We start from the raw sequence: 12,862 nt of genomic DNA, 5'->3' as shown, positions 1-12,862 counted from the left end.
CTGTCTCTCTCTCTCTGTCTCTCTCTCTCTGTCTCTCTCGCTGTCTCTCTCTCTCTCTGTCTCTCTCTCTGTCTCTCTCTCTCTGTCTCTCTCTCTCTGTCTCTCTCTCTCTGTCTCTCTCTCTGTCTCTCTCTCTCTCTGGCTGGAGCTGGCTTTGTTAATGGGAAGCCTAAAGAGACAGTACTCTAATCCTGTTTCTGTTAGGTCCCCCCACCACAGAGGATATCCTCATCCTGATGCTTAAAGAGACAGCACTCTAATCCTGTTTCTGTTAGGTCCCCCCACCACAGAGGATATCCTCATCCTGATGCTTAAAGAGACAGCGCTCTAATCCTGTTTGTCTGTTAGGTCCCTCCACCACAGAGGATATCCTCATCCTGATGCTTAAAGAGACAGCGCTCTAATCCTGTTTGTCTGTTAGGTCCCCCCACCACAGAGGATGTCCCCATCCGGCCAGCGGGACGCCGCATTGTAATTCCCCCTGGTGGTCGCTCCAACATCACATCCCTCAGCTAAGAGGTTTAACCAGGAGAGACACCAGTCAGAAGATGACAACAGCCATTGGGAGACGACGGAGACATGATTAGTTAAAACAAGTTAAGTTGAGTAAAACACTGAATCCTCATGCCTTACCAGCCACAATGCTACCTGCTTAAGCTTCTAAAAGCTCAGTACTACTCCTCCTAGGGAATTGCAGGTCAGTCACTAAAACAAAATATTCATTTAAAGTACATTTGTTTACAAAAAGATTGGGTTTGTATGGTCTGGAATAACAGGAGCATGTTCATAACCAGAGTATAGGGGATCAATTTCTATTACTGTCCCTCATCGTCTACGTTAGTCATTGTGTCAACTGTGTATTGACATTTTAGGCAATACTCTGAATTTATAATATAGTTAAATAAACCTCATGATACCAATTTCCACAGTGTTCTGATGCTTGTTACCTAGGAAAAGTAATACGGCCTTTTACTTCCATCATGTTTGGCTTTCACCCTTTTTCAGTGCTAGTCTGCTGATTTAGTTCCCTAGCAATGTAATGATAACATGCAGTAACGTCCATAACTGATAGGTGGCATTGTGAGTACGTATGATTGATGTAACGTAGCTTTGTGAATGATGTTGTTCGTTGCCTCCCTGGGTTGTTGAACCAGGAGTGATAGTCATTAGAGATGGTCTTGTTTCTTATTTTTCTTGAAGATAAAAACTTATCTGGTATTACAATATTATTTTGCAAACATGCAATAGCATATTATAGTAGAAATGGTTGTCATGTTTAATTTTCCCCCTGCGCTCCGCTCCACTCCATCCTGGCTGTAGATGACATTGTGAGAAACCGTCCTTTGCATTTGCTTCAAGCTTAATGCCTGTTCCTATTCATACCTTTTAGCAAGTCATCTGGGTGGTTAAGAAAACATGTAACCCTTGCACAAGAAGTAAAACCAAGCTTAACTTCCATGGCCTGGGTCGTGAAATTGTAATTATGAGCTTTGTGAACAATAATACATACAAAAAAATGTTTATGATAAAAGTAACAAACCTTTGAAATCACAGTAATTTACCTCTGGCTTTATTTCTATTTTCCTGACAATGTGGGCTCTCGTTTTGAAGCAACAGACCATCATGCCCTGCATTCAACAACATAACATTGAAAGATAATGTTGTGCTGGTTTAAATGGCAACACTCCGAGAGAGTCCCCACAATGCTGTACACTTCAGCTGACTGACAGCCCTTGGTTTGGTATCTAACTAACACCAAGGAGAGGACAGACCGGCGTAGCCCTGGGTCACTCTCTTTCAGAGTCCTTTTCTATGCTTCTGGTCTGTTTACCTGTCCCAGACAAGGGAGGGGATTGTAGTATGTTTTTAGAATGAGGCTAGGAGGAGGAGGAGGAGGATGAGGAGAGCTTTATTTTTGCTCTCCCAATCAGCTGAGGAAGAGGTCGTGAGGTCATTGTTTTTTATTGAGTGATGATGTGGAATTCGAAGCAATCCAAGTGGTGATTATATTTATGTTAGTTTGACTTGATCTTTTTTATAGTTTTTATGTCTTTTTTTACTGTTGTATCAAAACCCAGAGAAGGCAGGTCAAAACAACATTGAGGTGTGATGTGGTGGTATGAACTGTTCCTGAATAAACATGAGTTGCAACTGACTGGTTGTCTCTGTTTGATTTCTCAATATACAGTATAGTAGATGTAAAAATATACCTTTTAATGTACTCTGAACATGACCGGTCCAGGAGGAATCACATTCTTGCCAGAGCACCTTGTTAAAGAACATCTCTCATAGAAATGTGATGTGTAGATCTGACAGTTAGTTGTCTGTACCATGTATTAGATAGAGGATGTAATATAACAGCAATTCTACTCTATCTGCATCATTTTACAACCCCACCTCTTTAAGGAATACCTAGGATAGGATAAAGTAATCCTTCTAACCCCCCCCCCCCTTAAAAGAGTTAGATGCACTATTGTAAAGTGGCTGTTCCACTGGATGTCATAAGGTGAATGCACCAATTTGTAAGTCGCTCTGGATAAGAGCGTCTGCTAAATGACTTAAATGTAATGTAAATGTAATTTTAGCTTGATATCGCTATGGGAATTTCCCATTTTCAGACCCATTGTTAAGCCTGGCAGTATTCTTGTCACCGCTCTGTTATAATTGTTATGTTTTATAGCCAGTTAAAGTCTCATGACATCACTTTTGATGGGTGTAATTATGACAGGCTGAGAAGATTTCCGCTATTAAAACACCATCTCAGTCTGGAGTGGGAGATGGAGTCCAAACAGAGCCAGTTCACAATAAGAACTTACATAAACCCTCCCAAGATAATGTAGCTGTCAGTGACCAGTTATTTTATATGCCCATTTACAACAGATGAGCTTGTACAGTATGGGGGGTAAGAGATCCTTTGAGGAGAAATCCCATTAAGATGACTGTTATTCTTATCGTAGGTGATCCTCCAGCTTGACTTTAACCAGGCTCTATGACGAGCATACACTGAGCGTATAAAACATTAGGAACACCTGCTCTTTCCATGACATATATTGACCAGGTGAATCCAGGTGAAAACTATGATCCCTTATTGATGTCACTTGTTAAATCCACTTCAATCAGTGTAGATGAAGAGSAGGTTAAATAAGGATTTGTAAGCCTTGAGACATGAATTGTATACAGTTGAAGTCGGAAGTTTACATACACTTAGGTTGGAGACATTAAAACTTGTTTTTCAACCGCTCCACAAATTTCTTGGTAACAAACTATAGTTTTGGCAAGTCGGTTAGGACATCTACTTTGTGCATGACACAAGTAATTTTTCCAACAATTGTTTACAGACAGATTATTTCACTTATAATTCACTGTATCACAATTCCAGTGGGTCAGAAGTTTACATACACTACGTTGACTGTGCCTTTAAACAGCTTGGGAAATTCCAGAAAATTATGTCATGGCTCTAGAAGCTTCTGATAGGCTAATTGACATAATTTGAGTCAATTGGAGGTGTACCTGTGGATGTATTTCAAGGCCTACCTTCAAACTCAGTGACTCTTTGCTTGACATCATGGGAAAATCAAAAGAAATCAGCCAAGAACTGAAAAAAGATTGTAGACCTCCACAAGTCTGGTTCATCCTTGGGAGCAATTTCCAAACGCCTGAAGGTATCACGTTCATCTGTACAAACAATAGTACGCAAGTATAAACACCATGGGACCACGCAGCCGTCATACCGCTCAGGAAGGAGACGTGTTCTGTCTTCTAGAGATGAACGTACTTTGGTGTGAAAAGTGCAAATCATTCCCAGAACAACAGCAAAGGACCTTGTGAAGATGCTGGAGGAAACAGGTACTAAAGTATCTATATCCACAGTAAAACTAGTCCTATATCGACAACCTGAAAGGCCGCTCAGCAAGGAAGAAGCCACTGCTCCAAAACTGCCATAAAAAAGCCAGACTACGGTTTGCAACTGCACATGGGGACAAAGAATGTACTTTTTGGAGAAATGTCCTCTGGTCTGATGAAACAAAAATAGAACTGTTTGGCCATAATGACTATTGTTATGTTTGGAAGAAAAAGGGGGATGTTTGCAAGCCGAAGAACACCATCCCAACCGTGAAGCACGGGGGTGGCAGCATCATGTTGTGGCGGTGCTTTGCTGCAGGAGGGACTGGTGCACTTCACAAAATAGATGGCATCATGAGGCAGGAAAACGATGTGGATATATTGAAGCAACATCTCAAGACATCAGTCAGGAAGTTAAAGCTTGTTCACAAATAGGTCTTCCAAATGGACAATGACCCCAAGCATACTTCCAAAGTTGTGGCAAAATGGCTTAAAGACAAAGTCAAGGTATTGGAGTGGCCATCACAAAGCCATGACCTCAATCCCATAGAAAATGTGTGGGCAGAACTGAAAAACCGTGTGCGAGCAAGGAGGCCTAMAAACCTGACTCAATTACACAAGCTCTGTCAGGAGGAATGGGCCAAAATTCACCCAACTTATCGTGGGAAGCTTGTGGAAGACTACCCGCAACGTTTGACCCAAGTTAAACAATTTAAAGGCAATGCTACCAAATACTAATTGAGTGTGTAAACTTCTGACCCACTTGGAATGTGATGAAAGAAATAAAAGCTGAAATAAATCATTCTTTCTGCAATTATTCTGACATTTCACATTCTTAAAATAAAGTGGTGATCCTAACTGACCTAAGACAGGAAATTTTTAGTAGGATTAAATGTCAGGAATTGTGAAAAACTGTAATGTAAACTTCCAACTTCAACTGTATGTGTGCCATTCAGAGGGTGAATGGGCAAGACAAAAGATTTAAGTGGGCTCCCGAGTGGCACAGCGGTCTAAGGCACTGCATCTCAGTGCAAAAGGCATCCATCCCTACAGTCCCTGGTTCGATTCCAGGCTGTATCACAGCGGTCTAAAGCACTGCATCTCAGTGCAAGAGGTGTCACTACAGTCCCTGGTTCAATTCCAGGCTGTATCACATCCGGCTGTAATTGGGAGTCGCATACTGCCCTACCAATCAAAAAGGCAGTAACTGAGAAAAATGGGTTTTATTTATCTTGGTTTCACAGTAACTTTATGCAGTTACTGCTAACATGACCCCCATTTTCTCCAGAACACAGTACAATAGAGGCAGGATACTTGTCCACATGATTAAGCATGTATTTAATGTAGCAAAAATGACATTAACTCATTTTTGACTAAATGAGCAGTTACTGCCTTTTTGCTTGGTAGGGCAGCATAGGTCGGTGCACAATTGGCCCAGTGTCGTCTGGGTTTGGCCAGGGTAGGCTGTCATTGTAAATAAGAATTTGTTCTTAACTGACTTGCCTAGTTAAATAAAGCTTCCATTTTAAAAAAGTGCCTATGGTATTAGGTGCCAGGCGCACCGGTTTGAGTGTGTCAAGAACTGCAATGCTGCTGGGAAACTCAACAGTTTCTTCTGTGTATCAGGAACGGTCCACCATCCAAAGCAAATCCAGCCAACTTGGCATTGAAGCATTGAAGTCAACATGGGCCAGCATCTGTGTGGAGCGCTTTTGACACCTTGTAGAGTACATGGCCCAACCAATTGAGGCTGTTCTGAGGGCAAAAAGGGGTGCAAATCAATAATAGTAAGACGTTCCTAATGGTTTGTATACTCAGTGTATCTCATTCAAGGAAACACCCAGATTACCCTGTGAATGTTGGAAAGTGCTGGATCAGTTCAGAGCTCAGAGCCCACCATGGAAGAGTGATGGGTGTTTGTCTTGAAGGGGATCTGGGGAGAAGTTGGCCACAGTCAGAGTTGCAGTGAATGGGAAAACCACAAGCGTGTAACTTGCTGTATTATATTAACAAGTAATATCTCCTCCTTCATCTGCTGAGGAACACGATTGAAGGTGGGAAGGAGAGAGAGAGAGATGTCACATAATGATATCTGGGTTCGCGACTCGAGGACTATAGCTTTGACTTCATATCTGGCAAGATCAACAACTGATACTACAGCTTTTAGTATCAGGGCCGAGGTAGAACCAAAACCCGTCTAGATTACAATACCTGTTTGTCCTTCAGTATAGGAGAGTTAATAATCAGATACAGGCAGCATGACTTTGGCTGTAGTGCACAATGACCTCAGCAGCTCTGAACATAACCTCTGTTTTTATAAGGTGTGTAGGAGCTCAGAAATAATGAGAGGTGCATAGCAGTGTGATAAACTCAGCACAAGCTACATAAAGGCCTGAAAGTACCCCATGACAGCGCATGCACAGCTTTGAAGCATACAGTGTTATTCACTAAGGAAACAGTGGCTAAAATGGTTCCCCCCAAATTACTTGTTGAGCTCACCATTCTTTGTACAGATGTAGGATCTTAATATGAGTCAGTTTGCTACAACAGGAAAATAATGCAGCAACGGGAAATTTGAACGGGAAATTTGAATTATTATGTGGATTATAATTAATGGACATTTTTGTAGGGGTTGATTCTTTGTAAGGGAAAATCAAGTCTGAAATGTCAAAGTGGAAAATACAAACTTCAGATGCCTTTTYAAACATCAATACACTACACGTTTTACATTTCCTGCATTGCGGAACGTTCTCTTGCAACATGGTGATCAAATTAAGATMTTATATTTGTAACAACAAATACTGGAGCCAAATCTGGAGGAGGAAGTGCACCCAAGCCCTCTCATAAAAACACATCAGACAAACAAATCAAGCCTAAACTGTGCTTCCTGTTTCCACGGGACTACACTTGATTGTATGGGTAGTCTGGGGGATGCTATACTTAGCCTATTCTCTTTGGTGCCATTCTCCAGTGTGTCTCTGTCCCACCCAGTGCTGTGTATGGGTCTGATTTATCACTGTTTTCATCGGTTTGCCCTTTTGGCTCACAGTGATAAGGTCCCTAATGTGTTAGAGCCCTGTCACTCATCCAGATAGCTAGCTGTTAAGACTACTGAGGGATTTACACACAACATGTGAGTGTTCTAGAGAGACAGAGAGCACACAGCACGCTCTCTCTCTCTCTCTAGATCATTTTATTGTGGGTGTTCTGTGGTTCCCCTGTGCCAATTCAGGCATAAAGGGCAAAACCAATACTTTAAAAAACAGTACATTCTCAGTAGTGCTTACCTCAGTTCCAACATATCAGTGACACATCATTAACACGGACTCATCCAACCCTCGGCATGGCACAAATACTACCAGTCAATGTACACACAATGAGTYGTGACCACATGTTTTTATCCTCATCTTTATTTGAAATAGATTACTGGATTAGCATAGACAGAAATAAATTAAAGGTGAAAGAATTTTTGTAAACACCATATTTCATTTCACATCTTTGACATCTGAGTACAACTAAATCCTGTTTTCTCAGTCTACTGTTGGCAGGGACTAAATAAACTGCCCTTGATGCCAAGGTAAAATGTGTTTAAGTACACTACTCATAAACACCAGGTGGCAGTGTTTCATTATAGTACATCATAGAAAATTGATCACACACCAAGCATAGAGATGGAACCAATCATAAATGCATTTGTTTATCTATCTGCCATCATTAATTCTAGCATTTAACCCTCAACTACAGGTCTAGCGTTTAACCCTCAACTACAGGTCTAGCGTTTAACCCTCAATGACAGGTCTAGCGTTTAACCCTCAACTACAGGTCTAGCGTTTAACCCTCAATGACAGGTCTAGTGTTTAACCCTCAATGATAGGTCTAGTGTTTAACCCTCAATGACAGGTCTAGCGTTTAACCCTCAACTACAGGTCTAGCATTTAACCCTCAATGACAGGTCTAGCGTTTAACCCTCAACGACAGGTCTAGCGTTTAACCCTCAATGACAGGTCTAGCGTTTAACCCTCAACTACAGGTCTATTGTTTAACCCTCAACTACAGGTCTAGAGTTTAACCCTCAACTACAGGTCTAGCGTTTAACCCTCAATGACAGGTCTAGTGTTTAACCCTCAATGACAGGTTAGTGTTTACCTCAATGCACAGGTCTAGTGTTTAACCCTCAATGACAGGTTCTAGCATTTTAACCCTCAATGACAGGTTGCTAGTGGTTTAACCCTCAATGACAGGTCTAGTGTTAACCCTCTAAATGACAGGTCTAGTGTTTAACGCCTCATGACAGGTCTAGTTGTTTAACCCTCAATGCAGGTTTAGTGGTTTAATCCACGTCAATGACAGTCTAGGTTTTAACCTCAATGACAGGTCTAGTGTTTAACACCTCTGATATTTTCTCTGGCAAACTATTTCACCTTGTTTTTTCGCAGTTTATGTACAAAACTCTCCTTCTCCCTCTCCTCTCTCTTCCTTTCTCTCAAACACTCCTCTCTCTCCTTTCTCCTTTCTCTTTTCTCACTCTCTCTCCCCATATTCTCTCTAACCCCCCCCCCCCCCTCACTTTAGGAAAAGCCAAGACATGCTCTACAACTAACATGATTCATTAGACGCACCATGACAACTATACTCCAATAGAGGTTTCATACCCACCATGACAGACGTATACTCATATAGAGGTTCCAACCCACATGACAGACTATACTCCATATAGAGTTCATACCACTCATGACAGACTATACTCCATATAGAGGTTCATACCCACCATGACAACTATACTCCATATAGAGGTTCATACCCACCATGACAACTATACTCCATATAGAGGGGCACAGCTCCAGGTAATAGGAGTGGGAAGTGCTGTGGTATGACCCAAGGCAGTCTGCACAGGATGAGACAAATACAACCCTTTTTTCTCTTTTACAATTATGTTTTTCAATCTTTTTAAACAATGCCTCCAACTGTTGCTAAATCCACACAGGGCCACAGTTCTTATCTGGCTATTTATTAAAACAGAAACAAACAAACAAACGAGCAGTTAGTTAGGTAACCCCTAAAGTACTTTATTACTGTGCTACTTTTCAATAGCAAAAAAAACACTGGTGAACTTTTCCTTTTGAATTCCCAGATGTTACCTAACTGCTCATTGTGTGTATTTAAGAAAATAATAAGGTTGGGRTCCCAAAGAAAAATATGACATTAAGGCACACCTTTTATAATCGCTGCTTGACCACATTTACAGGTAATAGTCCACACAGTGACAACAAATGAAAAACAAAATAGAGTACTCATTTTACAACTCTGCTTTCATTGGGCCCTTGAATGACATACATTTATCAAAACCTACAATAATTAGAATATCTGTACCAATAATGGTTGTTATAAAGGTGCCAATAGTAGATCTGATAACCAGGTAAAGCCTGGTTAATAAGACAGGTAAAGCCTTGGATAATATGTAATTGTATTGCAGAAAGGGTCAAAAGACTGGCAAAGCTATTTTCCAAGCACATATTGAACAACAGGATGGTGACTTCAATTAGACTACATATATGATTATCATTGTCTGCATGGGGAAACCAATCAGGTACCATATAGTAGCTATACGGCACCCCTATATTAAACAGAAGAGAATGAGAATTCATACACTACACTTTGACCTCTACAATTAATGGAGAAGCGTATGCAAAGCTATCTTCTGTGCGGAACAGACAATAAATATCTATTTATCTATAAATATTTATATCCCAAATGTCCATGTCAAGTACCCATCATCTTGGTTTGCTTGAGTGTCACAAGTGATGCCTAACGTCATCACAGAGACTCATTAAGTAAACTCTGTCTCTGCTGAAGTCAGTGGTTCCCTTTGTCTTCCAAGAGGAATCTGTGGTTGGTGTCTTGAAAACAAAGGCCGCATATCTCATCTCTAATTTTAATTCATTTTTTGTGAGGCAACTCACACCCCCTTTCTCTGTTTTCATGTACTACAGACATATTATCCTATTTGTCAACATCAGGCTTAATTTTCTTCCTGGCCTGAGCCTAGCCTCAGCTTAGCAGGCATGGTGGCTGTATCCTGTCTGTCTCTGCTGCCAAGTCAGACCAAGTCAAGGTAGGGCAGAGTGTAAGAAGGGGTGCCCACTGAGAGGCCACATCCCTGAGCGAGGAAAAKAAGAAAGAGCCAAGGTCTGTCTGTCTGCTCTAGGTCAGGTGCCACTCACTCTGTAAAGTAGTAATCTATGTGACCTCCAGCAGTCTGGGCATAGTGGCCGGCTGTTGGGGAATGTGTCAGGGTTAAAGGTCAATCTGAGTGCCTACACCGGCCGGCGGCAGAGGGAGAGTGGGGGATTGGGTAGTGTTGATCTACAAGCTGCGGCCAGGTACGCGTAGCGACTTCGGGCTAAAGCAGAAGTCCACTATCCTGATATGTAGGCTGCCGGGTCCACGTTGTTGTTCTGTCCATCTTCAATAGCCTTGTTCTTCTCTGTCGTGGTGAGGCCTGTTGCTTCTGTTCCCACCACAGCCTTCTTTGACCTATCAGGTGAAACCCACAAAAGCTAGATGTTTTGCTATCTGGTATTGATATGTAAATTAAAAAGGGTTTTCATCAAATTCTATCATGTTACATACATTCAAGGAGTTACTCAGCAGTAGTGGACACATACAGGATTCATTATCGCAACCGTTGCTGTAAATATGTCATGTTGACTGTGGCCCAATACTTTTGCCTTCAGCCATTTAATTTATGCCTAACTGCTCTGCCGATTTTATTAGAAGGATGTAACAGTTCTTTGGCAACCCACATTGAAACTCATAAGTAGAGGACATCAAATCTGAACGATTTTTTAAAAGAAATCGGGGGCAACAGCAGGTGCCACATTTTGGTGTTAATGTAGACCACCAGACGATATATCTCTGTAGGACATACATTACCGTTCAAAAGTTTGGGGTCACTTAGAAATGTCCTCGTTTTTGAAAGAAAATCAAAAAWTTTGTCCRTTAAAATAACATCAAATTGATCAGAAATACAGTGTAGACATTGTTAATGTTGTAAATGACTATTGTAGCTGGAAATGGCTGATTTTTTACGGAATATCTACATAGGCATACAGAGGCCCATTATCAGCAGCTATCACTCCTGTTGACATCAACAGTGAAGAGGCGACTCTGCGATGCTGGCCGTCTAGGCAGAGTTGCAAAGAAAAAGCCATATATCAGACTGGCCAATAAAAATGTAATATTAAGATGGGCAAAAGAATACAGACACTGGACAGAGGAACTCTGCCTAGAAGGCCAGCATCCCGGAGTTGCCTCTTCACTGTTGATGTTGAGACTGATGTTTTGTGGGTACTATTTAATGAAGCTGCCAGTTGAGGACTTGTGAGGCGTCTGTTTCTCAAACTAAACACTCTAATGTACTTGTCCTCTTGCTCAGTTGTGCACCGGGGCCTCCCACTCCTCTTTCTATTCTGGTTAGGGACAGTTTGCGCTGTTCTGTGAAGGGAGTAGTACACAGCGTTTTACGAGATCTTCAGWTTCTTGGCAATTTCTTACATGGAATAGCCTTCATTTCTCAGAACATGAATAGACTGACGAGTTTCAAAAGAAAGTTATTTGTTTCTGGCCATTTTGAGCCTGTAATCGAACCCACAAATGCTGATGCTCCAGATACTCAACTAGTCTAAAGGCGGACAGTTTAATTGCTTCTTTAATTAGCACAACAGTTTTCAGCTGTGCTAACATAATTGCAAAAGGGTTTTCTAATGATCAATTAGCCTTTTAAAATGATAAACTTGGATTAGCTAACACAACGTGCCATTGGAAAACAGGAGTGATAGCTGCTGATAATGGGCCTCTGTACGCCTATGTAGATATTCCATAAAACATCTGCTGTTTCCAGCTACAATAGTAATTTACAACATTAACAATGTCTACACTGTATTTCTGATCAATTTGATGTTATTTTAATGGACAAAATATGTGCTTTTATTTCAAAAACTAGGACATTTCTAAGTGACCCCAAACTTTTCAATGGTAGTGTACATAGTGAGTGTTCTCAGTAGACTACACAGTGTATATCTCTGTTAGGACATACAATGAGTTTTCTCATTAGAAACTGAGTATCCAACCTTTCTCTGTTGAAGATGAGGAAGTCCCTCTCCACATTGTCCAGGCGCTGTTGGAGCTGACCGTTCTGGGAAATTAAAAGGTTTACAGGTTTAAGAACACACACACAAACTCACTGAATCTTTTTTAAGACAGTAAAGATTATCCCATGACCCAGATAATGGTTGTTGATACTTGGTACAAGAAGGGGGAGAACAAGCACTAGAAAGATTAATGAAGTTTTGCTCATTTTAAAGGACAGCCAGTATCTCTCTCAGAGGCCCACTTGCCCTACACTGAAACAGTGTCACACATTTAGTGATGTTAATCACGTGAGAACAACAACATCTCCATGACGACCTATCCTGGCAGCCTTGCCGGTGTTATGACAGTTTCTCGCCCTCTCTGGGCCCTGGGTTGATGTTAGGCAGACTGCTTGGGCCAGATTGGGCCTTAGACGACTCCCACCGTAAGTTTCTTGACCCCCTGTACAGGCCTGGCAATCAGCCTGGAGAGCTAGTACAGGTGCTTTCACAGTGGGGCGCCAGACCCTGGCAGACAGCCAACAAGAGAAGTAGAACACGGAGAGAGAGAGAGAGAGAGAGAGAGATTGAGGAGACAGAGAGACAAGAGAGAGATTGAGAAGGGAGAGAGATGGGGTGACATTCACACAGAAGCCTTGTTTATACATTGTGCCCACATTGTCAGAAATATCTTTACACATGGTATCAAAATGTGTCTCTTATCCGCCCACTGTGTCAGCATTGTGACCACATTTCCCGGTCACTTCCTGTAAGCAATTTATTTGACAGCTATTCTATCAAAATAATACGGATTTATTTTAAGACAGATATTGATCCCATAAGTCAATGGTGCCACGTGTCAACGATTTTAGAAGGCAGGACAATGACGA

At 41.5% G+C, this 12,862-nt stretch overlaps 1 protein-coding gene and 1 long non-coding RNA gene across 2 annotated transcripts in view; one reads left to right on the top strand and one right to left on the bottom strand.

Moving 5' to 3' along the window:
• Positions 1-924, top strand: part of dpysl3 (dihydropyrimidinase like 3) — a 47,609-nt gene extending 46,685 nt beyond the window's left edge. Inside the window, 1 exon segment of the mRNA XM_070434318.1 lies at positions 422-924. Coding sequence (XP_070290419.1) covers positions 422-516 — 95 coding nt within the window. The 3' untranslated portion in view covers positions 517-924.
• Positions 925-8,835: 7,911 nt separating this feature from the next.
• On the bottom strand, positions 8,836-12,048 carry LOC111950807 (uncharacterized). Its single transcript, XR_002875531.1, has 2 exons — positions 11,973-12,048; positions 8,836-10,377 (listed from the first exon to the last, which is right to left on the bottom strand). It is a non-coding gene; the product is annotated as an uncharacterized lncRNA (long non-coding RNA).
• Between the last annotated feature and the right edge of the window lie 814 nt (positions 12,049-12,862).

Source organism: Salvelinus sp. IW2-2015, linkage group LG23 (genome assembly GCF_002910315.2).
Source record: "Salvelinus sp. IW2-2015 linkage group LG23, ASM291031v2, whole genome shotgun sequence".
Taxonomy (NCBI): Eukaryota; Metazoa; Chordata; class Actinopteri; order Salmoniformes; family Salmonidae; genus Salvelinus; species Salvelinus sp. IW2-2015.
The sequence above is the reverse complement of the archived record's forward strand: the minus strand, read 5'-3'. Positions and strand labels throughout refer to the sequence as shown.